The following is a 15,771-nucleotide window of genomic DNA, read 5'->3' as shown; positions in this document are numbered from 1 at the left end:
TCCAGTCAACAATAACACGGGTTTTGACTTTGACAGCCATGCTATGCTGAACGATCTGCGCAGCCTCGAGATTAGAGTTGGTGGCAGTTCTCGTTGCATGCATGCATGTCGCAAGGACAACCAATATCAAGTTCTATGTACGTCGCCATCAGCGACCCTACTACGGAATGATACAACGTTTCGTTGCAATCACCTTTTGCGCCCGCAATAACCCTTGGAACACGTTCACAAGCTTCCGTAGCTCATCAGGCATTACCTATGAGGAGTGTAGGCATTTGAAAGAGACTGTGGAAACACAACAAGGAAGTATTAACTTTAATGCAAAAGGATGATTGAATTTAGCCAGACAGGTTGTACATGAGCCTAGAGCTTGAGTTCTCTCAGTGAAAAATCACAATCTTACCCGAGTCCAGCGTAAGCTGGCCCGTTCTCCTTGAGACTGGTCAGTTGTCAAAGTCGTGGCACCTTATCGCGCCATCGAATATCAGGGCACCTAGTAGTAATCTTCTTGGTGTTGCCTGGCACATGAATTCATCACTTGGTAAATTCAAATTAACCTAGATGCGACGCAGAGGCAGGTGCCTGAGTGGACACATATATATATAATTCAAAACTGCCACCCATACCAGTGCCAATTGGAATCCAACATCTTGATAAAATCCACTGTCCTAAGCCTGAGAACCATAAATTCCAGCACCTTTGAGCACCCAACACAAAATATTCCACAGCCTGCCCAGCCCTATCATCGCGAGTAGATAGCCGTATCATATATCATATCACAGCGAGTAAGCCAGCCAGCAGCGCTCCCTGAAACCGCACCCAGCTCTCCAGTATAACAACAGGTAGTACTTTATGATTGTCATCGACTTCCCCGCCAACTTGGCTACCACAGCTCTCCATCGGGAACCATGTCCTTTGGTGCATGACCCCTCTGTTCTGCCCTGCAACTATTTCGTGATGCACGCACAGCCGCCAGATTCAGCGGTGCAGGTGGCCCCTTGCGCGGGGCATTAGGGTCCCGAGGACTCGGGGGCCTTGGCACCGGCTTCGGATGCGCAGGCAGGCCCATGGATCCCTGTGGAAGCTCAGGTGGTCCAGCTGAGTTCCGGTGTTTTGGTGACGTCGGCGAGATCTGCTTGCGGATGTCGGGGTCATATAAATGGTGGACGGGATGACCACTAGGGGTGGGAGATTGTACAGGGGTCGGTCGACTTTGACGTTTGATCCCTCGAGGTGATGTAGGGGCCCAGGCATCAGCAAAGGCATTGCCTGGGTGGATGGCTGTCAAGAGGGCTGCGGCTAAGAAGGGGAGAAGTCCTCCGACAACCATGAAAGCAGCCTCGTTCTGGAAGACATCCCCCGAAACACCATCTGCAAACTCGACAAGCCGATAGAAGGAGTAGACAATCAAGAGAGCAGATGCCATCTCCATTGCTGAGTTTGGTGTTAGCCTAGGAGAGTCATTTCGCAGGACGTGGACGTACCTAGGAGGAATTTCTTAAATCGAGAAGAAGAGTAGACCTGCGAGTGCCGGGCGTCGAGGGTTCCTCGACGAGTGCTCAAGCTGAGGGTGAACCAGAAGTGTAGCCCAGTGCATGCTATCAATGACAACGCTTGAATGGCCAAGCCCGTAGCTGTGATCGCTGCTCCTTGTTTCCGCTGCTCAGGTCAGTACATGACAATGATTTGCTTCTACCGTTGAGATAACATACGGTGACTCCATTAGATTCATATGCCGTAAAGACGATGCCGATAAGCTCGAATAACACAGTGACTGCAGCGAGTCCCCAAAAGACGAGGCCAGCTACAAGTGGCCTAAAGGGACAAAGCGGCTCTCCATAGATGCCAAGGATGTGAGGAAGGATTATGAAGATGGCAACACTAATCAGCGATGGTCCCAAGACTGTTCCGAATAAAAAGAGGAAGAAATGGCCTTGACTATCTCGCTTCGAGTGAAGCAGAATACGGCCAACAAATCCTAGTACTTCGAGAAAAAGTCCGGTGGTGAGTGCGAGGGAGAAGAGGTAGGTCCTGGAGCGGATACCAAAGTAGATGGCGGCGAGAGCAAGGAGAGCAAAGACAACAAGCAACACAGCGTTGCCGCCTACACTCGGATTGTATGAGTAGAAGCCATCAGAGGCCGGACAGGTCGATCCACAATCGCCTGCCATCGTCGGGTGTCAACCAACAAAGGCTGGCAAATTATCATGGCAGGCTGACAACCAAGTCAAAAGCAAAGGGGGACTCGGAGAATAAGACGGGATGGCTTGGCCCCCATACATATAGACAGACAGATCAGAACTCTGCCATCTGCCATCTGCCTGGTCTGGGCGGAGCCCTGCATGTGAGGCTCTGTATACATGGGGCGCTGCAGAGAGGGGATCACTGTTGGGAGGGCCACAATGCAGTGCAACAGTAAAGACAAGCTAGACAAGGTCTCAACGGGTGAGACGGGTATTCAGCCTTTACTAGACGGCACTTTGGGCGGTCCAATAGCGAACAAGAACAACTGCCATAAGCTCGAACCATAATTGATGTAAGAGCCAACACGACCAATCAAGTTTGGTCATGATCGACGTTCAGGAGCACGAAGTGACATGGTACCCAGTCCTTGCAAAGTGCCAGAGTGAAGAGGAAGGGCATGAAGCATCAAAGAGCATGTGGTTGTTGGGTGTTGGATCCTTGTAATCATAAGCCAGGATGACATCTGTAAAGTGATTTGCAAGGTTTGTGATGGGTTGACATGACTAGGACAACTGCACAGAAATGGCTATGCAACTCAAAACATGACATGGACAGAAAAGGTGTAACTTATCCGGAGCCTGACAGGGTTGTATAACCCAGGATCATAGCAATCTCTGCCTGCAAGAGACAATCTTCTTGTCGTTGCGCTGGCTGAGATGGGGGGGGCGGGGGGGCTAAGTGTGCCAATCACGAAGGGATAAAGGCGGGGAAACGGCGGCAGCCCGCACGGCACAGACGCAGCGGGCGAGCGGTACTAGGCCACGAAAGCGGCCAGGCTTTGTCGTGGTTGGTCGACGAGCGCGAAATGGGGCGTTGATGGTCTTGGGCGGCAAGCGGCCCGCATGGTGCCATTCCGCGAGCTCTTCTAACGCGAGTGGTGATCGGGAGTTACCATAAAGTCGCAAGCACCTCGACGTATGTGACTCGGAAGTGGATGGGTCATGTCATGATCCAAAGCTTCGAGGTGCGGCAGAAGCGCGGAGTGGTTCCGGGACACATCATACAGGGCTCGTAAATTGGCATTGCGAAGCGCGGCGTGAGCAATGCCGATCCTGACACAAAAGGAAACCTCGTCGACCTCGGGAGAACTCGAACAACACCAAGTCGACAGAGGGACCCTGGATATGCAGTTGGTTCAAGATGCAGCACATCTCATGCCAAATTGTGGGCGTTGAAACACCTCGGCAGAGGGTCCGTGAGTGCTATGAGGTGTCGATCGCGGGCTTTCCTGCCCTGACAGACTCAATGCCGACAAAGGTATCGTGCCAATTGCGGTCTGTATCCACCTCCAAGTTGTTGATATGTGATGGATGTGTCAAAGAACTGTGTTGGTTGATGTCTTGTCGGACGTTATAGTGGAGATTGCGACAGGCTTCAAGGCTGGATCAAGCAGGTGACGCTCATGAAAAGTTGTCATCACCAACACTCTTCATGCGTCCTATGCATCTGCATTGCAAAGCACCTCGTGCTTGGACGTTCCCTTCCCTTCCCTTCTATCTGCCCTGCCCTGCCCTGTCTGATACCAGCATTTCCGATCTCCAGGGAATTGATCTTCGAACCTTCTCCACCAAACATCTTATAACTCATCGCGGCACAGCGGAGATGTGACCGCGTGAAAAGCTTGGGTAGATGACTTGTACCCCTGTTTGAGGGACTTTTGGTAGATTGCCCTTGATGAATTGGGTTGAAGGGCCACAATCTCGAGTTGCCAGATCTGTACAGTAAAAAGCTTGTCGGAGACGCGGCGCTAAAACACCCGATCATGTAAGCCACATGCGGTACACATGATGCGCCACAGTGTCCGTGAGATGATATCTACCTAGGTATAGTAATTAGCCACAGTCACCCCTCCTTCATGTCAGGTGCGGTGAGGCCTATCGCGGGGCTTGGCTCAGGCTGTGTAGCCTCGGTGACGTACATCCAACTAAGTTAACCCAAGTTTCCCGTGCAATCCGTCTAAGAGTCAATGAAAATCGATCAAGTTTCTTCCATGCAGAGAATGCAAGACTGACAGATCTTGGAGCTATTCGAGAGGATACGCCAAATTGTGAAACGCTCCTTCAAACGAAGAGTCTCTTGTTAAGATCTCTAGCTATATCACGCTCAACTCACTTCAGCTCACGACAAACATTATTGGACTGTTAGGTCCGAGTCAATCTCAGATCGAGCACTCACGTCACACAGGGTTTCTCTTATTCTTTCATTGTCAGTCTTTTCCTGACTCTCACCCATCATGTCTATTCGAATAGCGCTGGACAACCAGCCTGAGTTCTATACCAACCTCGACTTGGTACAAGGCCGAATCATCCTGGGTCTCAACCGCGCCGAGCAGATTGGAAGCATTGTTGTCAAGCTCGAAGGGGAATCGGGAACAGCTCTACAGGCTCCGAATGCCTTTGATCCACAGAACATGGCCAGGCTACAACCCAGCCCTCAACGGCCTCCTGGCAGCACCGCAGCTGAGAACCACAAAATCTTATACAAACTACAACAGGTTTTTCCAGATGACTATTATGCGAGCTCCTCTAACCCTTACGGTGCATACCCCCTGCAAGCAGGCGAGCACGAGTTTCCTTTCAAGTTCAAGCTTCCCATCAATAATGCATGCAGCGACCCAATGGCTATGTCGAAAATCGGCGGCATGGCCAACGCCGGTGGTTTTGGGGGTGGAGGAATGTTTGGTATTGGTGGTGTAAGGGTCATGGATGGTAGCAAGCAACTCTACCTTCGCCATGTCACCCGCACACTACCCCCATCATTAACAGGATATCCTATGGAGGCGGAAATTCGCTACTACATCAAGGTTACAATCCAGAGACCGGGTTTGCTGAAGGAAAATTGGCGGTATCAGATCGGTCTGAAGTTCCTCCCTATTGAACCGCCCCGGCCGAAGCCGACAACCCAGGAGGCTTTTGCTCGTCGTCCCTTCACATTTCGGCCAATGACCCCCCAGCCAGAGAAGAAGCGGTCCTCTCTCTTCAACTTTGGAAGCGGCACAGATTCAAAATCGGCCTCTGCACCAGAGCCATCTGCAGATATTGCCCCAGCTCCAGCAATTGAGATTTCAGCACGCCTTCCCCATCCAAGCGTCTTGACTTGTAACAAGCCTGTTCCACTACGGCTTATCGCCAAAAAGCTCAACAACAATCCAGAACAAGTCTATCTAGTATCGTTTCAGATGGAGCTTATTGGCCGTACTGATGTCCGCGCGCTCGAGCTCCAAAACCAGAAGATCAACCGATGGGTTGTCGTGTCAAACCCCAACATCAACATCCCGCTGACCACAGGGCCTGATGACGAAGTTGGGAAGGAGTTGGTGATTCCAGACCATGTATGGAGGAACTTGCCTCTTCCCAACACTGTGGCACCCTCATTCGTCACTTGTAATCTTTCTAGGAGGTACGAGCTCGAGTTGAAGCTTGGTCTAGCCTGGGGCATGCCAAAGAAGGGCATCACCAACAAGAGCCCACCGGTCATCCTCCTACCGCTACATTTTGCGCAAGTCGAAGTTTATTCTGGTATTACACCGCCTCCTGAACTCGTTGAATCCGCAAGATCGACGCGGCCAGGACGTGCAACCTTCACGAATAACGTCCCGCCCCGTCTACCACCAAGACAAAACTCGGTTTCCTCAGCCCCAGTGTCAGCTCAACAGCAACGACCTTCTCAAACTCCCAACCAAGTGCCTCCCCAGCCAGCTCATGACCCCCTCTATCCACCACAACTAGCTCCGGGTCAAGAGGCACCTCCATATGACGATGCTCCGCCCAGCTATGACGAAGCCATCGCCGAGAACCTGGCTGGCCCCTTCGACGGCATGCAGGCCCGGCCAGCCTACAGCGGTGTCACGAACGAAAATGCGCCGAGCCAGTTACCTCCTGAGAAGAGTTGAAGTGATCCAAAGCATGACTTGTCTGGATAAATGCTTTAATGTGCTGATGATAACGATAATGCCGGGTGTGGAGGATTTTGATAGGACTGAGAAAAGGAGTGAGGGGTTCATTCAGATCCTGGCTCGATCATGGTGCCATTAATTCTTCACTTGGTTGGAATCACGATGGGTTGTTGAGTTCTCAATTCCATGTTACCTTACATGTGCTGTTTCAAGAGGAGTTATTGGTTAAGTACTGGCACATATACATCCCAGACCCAGGCTTGGATGTAACTCCAGTATCACCTTATTGTCATACATAGTTTGAGGTTGTCTTGGATCTAGAATCCCATTGTTAGTAATAGAGTCACAAATACCGAATACCTACCTAATTCAGAACAGTTCCAGCTCAGTTTACCAGACAATGACATTGACTTTAAAGAATCAGTTGCAGCAAGAGAAGATCATTTCCACACACTTGCAGCGGGTTAAACAGAGTCTTCATGAACTATCTGGATTTAAGAATAGTGTAGTCGCAGTTTTCGTTTGCCGTCAGACTGTCATTTCATCAAGTACTGAAGGCTCAAGTAAAAGAGGGAAGCCCCAAATATCTATCCACATGCTTGAATATAAAGGCAATACCTGAGCCCCAGAAATTCTATAAGCACTTATATTATGGAAGCTTTTTAGAATATTGCAGAATAGTTACAGTTACATCTAAACTGTAAGCCAATAATCCCAAGATAAATAGTTACTCATTCTACATTTTTCTTAGACGTGGAGCGCAAACGCAACTATTTTACCCCCCTAAAAAAAGGATATCACACGCATTCGCGCCGTGACGTCATTAGTTCGTGACAGTCGTTCTACTTGACTACTAGAACTCTACCTACATCAACACTTCTATCGCATTGCGCCCATGCGACTCAACAATCCATGAACAAATCGGCAATATGGCGCAATGCGCCTGCTTCGCCCCTATGCCGGCAACTATACCGCGCGCAATGCCATCGAAGCTTCGCTTGCAGCACTTACCTCGGACGTGAACATGATCCGAGGATAAAGGCGTTGGGCAGGGAAATATCTGACGACTATGCGATAATAAGAGAAAAATACGGTGTCGCATCTGATCCCACTGTGTGAGGTTATCTTGCTAATACGTTTGGTGATAGAGACTCCAAAATACCCTATCGTCCTCGCCCACGGCCTCTTCGGCTTCGCTGAACTCCGTCTCTCTCCATACTTTCCAGCTGTCGAATACTGGCATGGCATTCGCGATGCCCTCACTGCACAAGGCGCCACCGTCTTGACGCCCACTGTGCCTCCATCATCCTCTATTGCCGATCGCGCTACTGCTCTCCGCTCCGCCCTTGAAGCCCTCGCTCCAATGCCCGAAGCAGTCACAATTGTTGCACACAGCATGGGTGGTCTTGATACTCGATACATGCTTTCACACCTCGCTCCGCTCCCAGTCCGCGTTGCGGCTGTGGTTACCGTTGCAACGCCGCACCGAGGAAGCGCATTTGCAGACTATCTCCTTGATGAAGAAGTCTCACCACTGCACCATTACTTGCCTCAACTTTATCAGACATTTGAAAAAGCTGGCCTCGGTACAGCAGCGTTCTCGCAGTTGACGAGACGCTACATGGCTGAAGAGTTCAATCCGAGCACGCCGGATCAACCAGACGTGCAGTACTTTTCGTACGGAGCGGCAGTGGAGCGGCCGGCGCTGCTGAGTCCATTTCGGCACCCGCACGCCGTCATGACACAGGCCGAGGGACCCAACGATGGACTTGTCAGTGTGGAGAGCAGCCACTGGGGCACATACAAAGGCACGCTCCTTGGAGTGAGCCACTTGGATCTGATAAACTGGTCCAATCGTGTTGGTTGGACAGTCCGGGAGTGGATGGGGATCAAGAAGAATTTCAATGCTATTGCATTCTATCTTGACATAGCAGATATGCTAGCTAAAGAGGGTTACTGATACAGTATCCTCTGGTCTGCATCATGGCATGTATGAGTATTCTACGGCACGCATTCCTGAAATCTTAGAGATGGGATATACATGTAAAAGTAACTGCCATAATAGACATGAAATCAGTAGGCGCCTCTTCAGGTTAAGGGTTTCATCATGCTGTAGTTTGTTTCTGGAATGAGATTTCGAGTAGATGATTATTGTTGATTGCTTCAAACGAGTAGGTATCAGTAGCATTAGAAGATAGAATACAGCCACCTTGCCGCGAACACTCGACGAGAACCCGCCCTCCAGCACATTTGTCCCACGAGATCCGGTGGTATGTAGGTATGTACAAAAGATTTGCCAGTCAACTCTGCTATCCGTAAGAGATTTCGTTGGCAGTTGATAAGCGAGGAATTGGTGAGGGACGTAACCGGCAACAGTTGACTGGAATACGGGGTCACAGTCGGTCACCCGATGTGTCGCAGAAGGCACCTCGTCGTAACACCACATCTACCTGAGGCTCATAGTCCAAAGACGCTCATGACTATGCCTCAGGTCACGCTCCACTCTCCTTAACGTCGGCCTCATCCGTATCAAACGGCTTAGACGGTAGAGGCCTTGTTGGCTTTGCGAGCAATGGCCTTCCTGTAGAGGAAGAGGCTGAGAAGGCCAATGGCGACTATCCAGAAATTTAGCATAGTTACCAGACATCTTGGGTAAAAGACATGACATACCAACACCAACAATGCAAAAGACGACAATAACACCAGGCTCCTTGGCGGCCCAGTTTTGACGCTTGGCAAGCTGGTGGACGACCTCGTCGCGGGTCATGAGAGACTTGATGGCGGCCATTGTGTCTGGAGTGGAGAGATTGCTAAGGAAGACATGTTAGCAAACGAGTATTTTCTTGGCTCTGCGCCGCGATAAAGCGGCCGTAGGCAGACAGCCCACGCTTCACAAATTCTCGTCCTTTTCCACTGAGCGATACTGTCGCACCAATTCAAATGGGTTATGGCGGCGATGTCGTTCAATTGAGCAGCATAGGAGCGAGTCCAGAGCGATTCATCCAGGAAATGTTCTGACGGAATTCTTGGCAAATGTCACTGAAGACGCTGACGCCGGCATTTGCGCTAGGATTGCGACGACGTGCATGACTCCAGAACTGAGTAGACGGCCATTACACAGGAATTGGCTTGAGTATCGAGACGTACAATGGGCCCGGAGGCGGACGAGAAGAGCGAAAGAAGAGCAACGTGACTGTGAGTAAGGAATTGACCTACCTTTGCGATCTTGGAGGGTGATGAAGAAGCAGCAAGTGAATCTGGTCGCGAAGGCGGGCTCTTCTGTGGTTTTGTTGATCAGCTATCTGACACCAAAAGTCACCCAAGAGCTGTGAAAAGTGGAGAAAGCAGCGTCACGACCCGCGAGGAATCAGACTTTGTACCAAACGAGGGAAAGGATTCTGTACGTAAAATGGGTCCAGATCCCGGGCAACACCAGCTAAGAGAGGTCAAGGCGAGCGAGCAGGGTCTCTTTCAGTGGTTGCTTGGGTCCATAGTGTTAGTGGATACAAGCCCCAGGGGGGTGATCTCATCGTGGGAGAGCAGTGAGGTGTGGTGCGACTGAGGCCAGGCTTCGAGGAGGCACCAGGTGATGCCCATCAGGTACCTATCCTATCTCGAGACTCTGAGGCTTTTTGTGCATTGTACAATACTACCAAAGTCCAAGTACAGGATTTGATACAGGATTTGACGCCCTCCGAGTGCCCCGGATGAGGTGGATTTCCATGGAGGTGGTGATGATGATGCTCCAATCCAGAGACCAGGGGGAGTGAAGACCAGACCGGGGCTGGGTTACAAAGTGGGACTTACAAAGACGACAGGCTCTGTCTGCTAGGAACAAAACAAAAACAGAGCAATTGTCACTGGCAAGGATGTAGATCGATTGGAATTTTGCTGATATGGGCGTGTCTGAGAGGCCGAAAGAAGGGAGTTTTTGAGGTGCGAAAAGGAGTATGAAGTTGTACTTAGGACGATGCTGGGGTGGACAAGAGAAGAGAGATGAAAGACGAGATATTCCAATCTGTCTTTGGGAAGCTTCGCTGATGATGAGAAAAGTAGGTACACCTATGACGACGGGAGTGTAGGCAATGGCAAGGGCCAGGTAACGGAGCTGAAGCAGCAACTTCCCAACTTACAACGAGGGATATTCCAGGCAACACCTCTTTCTCTGTTACAGCTACGAAATTTAATTGACTGACTGTCATTCATAGCAATCAATAATCGCTCACTCAATTGACTTTTCATCTAAATCGACGCAACCCATACCTCATTCCGAGGTAGCTTCCATGTCACCAGATTACAAAGACCCGATGCTCATACCACTCAATGCTTGGTCAATTCCGCTCTCCACGAACGGGCCGCCGATACAGGGACGCTAGTCCCGGTGCAAGGTACGAGCGGAGATACACGATGAGTCTGTACTGCTCATCAACATTGCCGCGGGATAAAAAAAAACTGCTGGAACACACCAAGAAAACAGCTCGCCTTGACCAATGCGCAACTCGGAACACGGCAACTGAAGAAACGGTGCGGTGAGATTGTCAATCGCCCATGTGGGGAGGTCGAGACTCTATACCACTTGCGTCCATTCATTCATGGGTTCCACAGCCCACGAGGGAGGAAGCAAAAATGCCTGCAGCGAGCAAAGCTCGAGGTTTTGAATATGACAGTCTACACACGGTATAGTGCTGCTTTCCCACCAACAACTTGCGCGAATTTACTTCTCCAATATAGGGAGGCAATTGCCCATGGAAGGCTGTCAACTCCGTCCCGTCGGCTGCAACGGAATCGATTTAAACGGGTACCGCCTCCATCCATCATGGCAAGCCCATCTCTGGTAGGACGATGGGTATCATGCACGAGAGATTGCGCGAAGTCTCCGAAATGACGACAAATTCAGTATCCAGCCTCGTGCCGTTCCTGGACGGTTCTCGTAAAGGGTCGGTTTACCTTTCTGCATTGTTGTTTTTCTTATTTTCAGCCTCTGTTTAATTACATGAGTTATGGGAGATTATGCTTTGCCAACTTGATCAACATCTGTGTCTCGGCAGCTCTTGAGTGACCAATCAAACAAATGCGCAAAAGCTTAGCGCAGGCTGTTGTCTTCATGATATTGCATGAGCCATCGCCAAGCTTCCAAATACATATTGCCCTTAGAATGTGCTTCAGGCCTGTTGCTTCTTGTGATCATACTCTGTTATCAGGCTCCGACGGATAGCGGCCTCGGGCACGCCGCCGCTCTACAAGGACTTCTCAGTCACTCTCATTTTCACCTTGTTACCTGGGCCTGCTAGGTTCCATCCGAAGGGGAGATCCTCCAAAAAAACAACTCTCCACATCTTTTCCCCGAATCTCCACAATTACATGCGACACTGTGCAAGCTAAAAGCTTTGCTTGACCTGACATGCAAGGATCCAGCGACCGAGTCTGAAATCAAGCCTTATCGACCCAGTTTCAATGCCGGGAAGAAGCATGCATCCTTTGTTTCCGGCGCTATCCACGAACTTGCGACCGACTGTCATTCAATAACCAACGTATCGGAGAAGATCTTTGAGATGAAAGAGGTTGTTAACACCAGGACCCACGATCAACATTTGTCGCCATCCACAAACAAAGTCTCATCCTGCTAACTTCTAACGACTCTGGATAACACAACATGGGTTTACTGCTGCATGGCATGGGTCTGCCAGCATCATGAGAGAGCGCTGGGCTGCCGGCTTGGCGTGGAAAGTGGAGAGTCGGCATCCCATGGCTGACCACTGAAAGCATACGGATTGGTGCCACTGCAAGCCTCGAAACTCTCTCGATGGACATCAGTTCTCTTTTCCATGTCCGATATGGTTTATTCACAGGCAGGATTGTGAGCTGGTACTCGTTGGATTCAGAAGTCAGAAGTCCAGGCCCGGAGTTCTCTCAATTGAAATCCCGGCTGGAAGTCCCGGAGACGAGGGATAAAACGGCTATGCCTGCAAGGTTTCGCGCCCTAGTTGCCGACTTGTGGCCGGGACACCTCGCTATCACCGGGAGTTCACCCCAGCGCGACAACCGCCTACATTAGTAGTGTGATGAGGTCATAGGCCATTGGTACGTAAACTTGAAGGAGAGCGCCTTTACGAAATATCATGCTTATCTACGGCTGTAAGTGAGAGCCTCTACACGGCAACAATTCGGCTGCCTGGCTCGAACTGAAAACCCTTACCAGCCTGGCGAGGTTTTGCTATTACTGTTATGTGAGTACAGCCGTGGCTGGGTAGGCAGACCTTTACGCCTCGAAACATACATAGTACATTGAGGCATTCCCAGCGGCCGGGGCCGAGCTTGGCCAACAGCCTGAGGAAATGGTACAAATATCACGGCAGGCCAAGATATCGAGTTTGGAGAAACACGGATGCGGTCACGGTGGTCCGGGGGCTTTTGTATCTGCTGGGGGTTCGGCATGCCTTCTAGCCTTCCATAAACGAGAATGTTGCGAAATACCGACCCTGCGTACGACGCCAAGCTAGGAACGAATCCGCGGAAGTATGGGGTGCGTAATTAGTGGTATATCGTCACCAATGAACCCGACTATGGGACTTCGGCCAGGCAACATCGAATGGGTTAATAGCTTTATAGTGTCAGGCGCTGTCGAGGCCCGAATGTATCATTTTGGGGGCGGTCAGTGTTTCCACTGGATGATCGACACTTTCCTCTGGGGTTGACCAACGTTGAGCACCGGAAATCCATGCGCATGTAGTTGTTCTCCGCCTAGGAAATCATGATAAACCTGTAGATTAGTTGCCCTGAAGTTGCTCTGCTTGTTGTTTTCTGTGAGCGACTCCAGATGTATGATAGTCAATCTTGTCGATGATGAGACAAATGTTCACTCGCATGGCAAGGCTCGCTTTGACGCTATTTGTAGCCCAGGCGTATTGATTTTCTGATTTGCTCAGCTTTTGGTAATAACTATCCTGAATACCTAGTAGTAAGTTCTTATGAAACTTTATTTTTCTGCCAGACACGGTAAGCAACACCTTTACTTTGTATACTACATTTCAAAGCCCGATGCTGGTAATCAGCACACACAGTGTTGTGCGAGGTCGCCTATTGTTAAAGTGTTCCATCAACAGATCTCTGGCCTATCCATGCATGCATCACTCCTCGTCAGACTATTGGGTAACACGAAGATTGGATAGTTGTGCTTGGGCCCAGATTGGCATTTAGTGGTCGTAGCTAGAGTTTCCTCAATTACATCGTGAAGATTGTCTAATTCTTACTGGCGACGTGAGATAAGATATTGGTATAGGGTAGTCAGTGTATTATTCGGAGGACATATCGCTTCATTCTTATGGGTCCATCAACACTAATACAGGGCTAACAGCTGACCACAATAGAACCTAGGAGATGTAACATCTTGATCACTCGGCCTTGTCCCACACGTGTCTGACACCCTTGATAAGAGCCATGAAAGGGGATACAGCGGATTCGGCGATGTTGGTCCTTTCATAAGAACACTCCTCACTGCGCCATTTTCCTTTGCTAGGTAGTTCTTTCGACCTTCTGTTTCAATAGTCCAGAATTATTTCTCACCTCGGGCGACTCGAATGCACCTTCTCAACTTAGATCGTCGTCATTGTTGATTGGGCCTTGCTCGCCAACCTTTCACTAATTGTCCTAACCATTCCATTTCTGTATGCGCCCAATACTACGCATAGGCCGAGACCTTGGGATATACAGCCAACCTATCTAGGTACCTAACACCTACCACCACCCTGGTCTATATAATCACAAGTTCAAGATCGAATAGTGATAGTCGAGTGCCAAGTCAGCACCACCTAGAACCGCGTGTATTGCCCATTTTAACGGTCGAACGCACGTGAGATGGCACCTTCGTGGGCAAATGATTTACGGCGTCTCAACCGCAACAACTTTACGACTCTACAGACAGCGCCATGGGCTGAAATATCGGGGTCACTGGGTGATCTTGGCACCTTGCTGCCTTTGATGATTGCCTTGGCAGCACAAGGATCCATCGATTTGGGAAGTACACTGGTGTTCACGGGCTTGTTCAATATCCTCACTGGCGTATTCTATGGTATTCCTTTACCTGTTCAGCCCATGAAGGTGAGTATCCGAGCAACACATTCGTGTCAAATTACAACAAGGCTTACCTCATGTGTTACTGTATAGGCTATTGCCTCAGCAGCCATCCAGAATGGCTCTCCTATGGGTGTCGTCACGGCTGCAGGCCAATGGGTTGGTGCTGCCGTACTCATCATGAGTGTTACAGGTCTCCTGAAGGGGGTTGTCCGTGTTGTACCACTCCCAGTAGTAAAGGGTATTCAGTTGGGAGCAGGCCTCTCGTTGATTCTCGGCGCCGGATCTTCTCTGCTTCAGCCTCTGCACTGGGGCCATCCTGCTCTTGATAACCGTGTGTGGGCTTTGATCGCTTTCCTCGTTCTAATCGGCACACAAAAGCTCTCCCGGTTCCCCTATGCTTTGCTCTTCTTTATACTAGCCCTTTTATTCGCCTTTATTCAGGTCGCTATTTCTCACGAAAGCCTCCCGTGGCTTTATGCTTGGCACCCTCGCTTTGTCATGCCGCACTGGGTCGGAAAGGGTGATTCGCCTGCCCTGTGGATGGCCATCGGACAACTGCCTCTGACCACACTCAACTCTATCATCGCCGTCAGTGCACTGTCCCAGGATCTTCTACCCGAACTTCCCACTCCCTCGGTGACATCAATCGGAATCAGCGTTGCGCTGATGAACTTGAGCAGCACCTGGTTCGGAAGTATGCCTGTCTGCCATGGTGCCGGGGGATTGGCCGCCCAATATCGCTTCGGAGCTCGAAGCGGCTCCAGCATCGTCGTACTGGGAGCTTTCAAGCTAGTACTGGGGTTTATGTTTGGCGAAACTCTCGTAGATCTCTTGAAGCACTACCCCAAGAGTCTTCTTGGCATCATGGTGATAGCAGCTGGTCTCGAGCTCGCTAAGGTGGGCAACAGTCTCAACCAAGGAGCCTCCGATTTATGGAACACGGCTGCAGGTCAGGGACTGCTTCGACAACGCGATCTTTCAGATGATGAACGTCTTGAGAGATGGACTGTCATGCTCATGACCACTGCTGGAATTCTCGCTTTCAGGAACGATGCTGTGGGGTTCTTTGCAGGCATGCTCTGCCATGGAGCGTATCGTCTTTCGGAACGATTGACAAAGCGATACTCGCACCGTGCATTTTCAACTGAGCATGAGGCCCTGCTTCACTGAACTTTCGGCGCTTTCACTGTATGCTACGAAGACCCTATGAATACGCATTTCGCATGGCGTTTTGTTTCTTCTCGGACGATATGGGTATCAACTTTGGGTGGTCGTCTTTGCTTTTCTCGGTATGAGAATATCAAAGGATAGTCTGCATCGTAGAAACTATATGTTAGCATCCAATATCGAAAATGCCCCTAGAGTTTGTTATGTGGTGTTCGATTTGATGGGCGTATTTTGACCATACATTACTATAGCATTATTCATGTGAGTTGATGATAAGCTTTGCTCTGAACATTTTGTGAAAACGTGAGTCTCGATAGGCTTCTCAATATACTCGTCATGCATTGCACAGAGTGAGGGTAGAATATAACATGGCTACCTAGTTTCTGAATGTA

The 15,771-nt window shown here is 50.0% G+C and overlaps 6 protein-coding genes across 10 annotated transcripts; 3 read left to right on the top strand and 3 right to left on the bottom strand.

Annotated features, from left to right (window-relative positions):
- Nucleotides 1-270: 270 nt before the first annotated feature.
- Nucleotides 271-3,919, bottom strand: FOIG_07129 (uncharacterized protein). The gene is made up of 3 exons (XM_031206520.1): nt 1,713-3,919; nt 1,485-1,659; nt 271-1,434 (listed from the first exon to the last, which is right to left on the bottom strand). Exons 1-3 carry the CDS (start codon nt 2,169-2,171, stop codon nt 884-886), a joined length of 1,185 nt encoding a protein of 394 aa, XP_031063639.1. The 5' UTR covers nt 2,172-3,919; the 3' UTR covers nt 271-883.
- FOIG_07128 (uncharacterized protein) lies at nt 3,138-6,592 on the top strand. The gene has a single exon (XM_031206519.1). The coding sequence runs from the start codon at nt 4,478-4,480 to the stop codon at nt 6,134-6,136; it is 1,659 nt and encodes a 552-aa protein (XP_031063638.1). The 5' UTR covers nt 3,138-4,477; the 3' UTR covers nt 6,137-6,592.
- A 347-nt stretch (nt 6,593-6,939) lies between these two features.
- FOIG_07127 (triacylglycerol lipase) lies at nt 6,940-8,437 on the top strand. Its single transcript, XM_031206518.1, has 2 exons — nt 6,940-7,232; nt 7,288-8,437. The coding sequence occupies exons 1-2, from the start codon at nt 7,052-7,054 to the stop codon at nt 8,097-8,099; spliced, it is 993 nt and encodes a 330-aa protein (XP_031063637.1). The 5' UTR covers nt 6,940-7,051; the 3' UTR covers nt 8,100-8,437.
- On the bottom strand, nt 8,121-8,585 carry FOIG_07126 (uncharacterized protein; the record flags this gene model as incomplete). Its single annotated transcript, XM_031206517.1, has 1 exon — nt 8,121-8,585. The coding sequence occupies one exon, from the start codon at nt 8,583-8,585 to the stop codon at nt 8,121-8,123; it is 465 nt and encodes a 154-aa protein (XP_031063636.1).
- Nucleotides 8,586-8,677: 92 nt separating this feature from the next.
- FOIG_07125 (uncharacterized protein) lies at nt 8,678-8,927 on the bottom strand (the record flags this gene model as incomplete). Its single annotated transcript, XM_031206516.1, has 2 exons — nt 8,678-8,754; nt 8,810-8,927. The coding sequence occupies 2 exons, from the start codon at nt 8,925-8,927 to the stop codon at nt 8,678-8,680; spliced, it is 195 nt and encodes a 64-aa protein (XP_031063635.1).
- A 4,563-nt stretch (nt 8,928-13,490) lies between these two features.
- FOIG_07124 (uncharacterized protein) lies at nt 13,491-15,728 on the top strand. 5 transcript variants are annotated; one of them, XM_031206512.1, is made up of 3 exons: nt 13,491-13,862; nt 13,926-14,236; nt 14,303-15,686. In XM_031206512.1, the coding sequence occupies exons 2-3, from the start codon at nt 13,994-13,996 to the stop codon at nt 15,380-15,382; spliced, it is 1,323 nt and encodes a 440-aa protein (XP_031063631.1). In that variant the 5' UTR covers nt 13,491-13,862; nt 13,926-13,993; the 3' UTR covers nt 15,383-15,686. The 5 variants fall into 5 exon arrangements, with proteins under 5 accessions (XP_031063631.1, XP_031063632.1, XP_031063630.1 ...); XM_031206513.1 differs by having other exon boundaries at nt 13,920-14,236; nt 14,303-15,655; XM_031206511.1 differs by having other exon boundaries at nt 13,491-14,236; nt 14,303-15,728.
- Nucleotides 15,729-15,771: the final 43 nt, after the last annotated feature.

Source organism: Fusarium odoratissimum, assembly GCF_000260195.1.
Source record: "Fusarium odoratissimum NRRL 54006 unplaced genomic scaffold supercont1.10, whole genome shotgun sequence".
Classification (NCBI taxonomy): Eukaryota; Fungi; Ascomycota; class Sordariomycetes; order Hypocreales; family Nectriaceae; genus Fusarium; species Fusarium odoratissimum.
The sequence above is the reverse complement of the archived record's forward strand: the minus strand, read 5'-3'. Positions and strand labels throughout refer to the sequence as shown.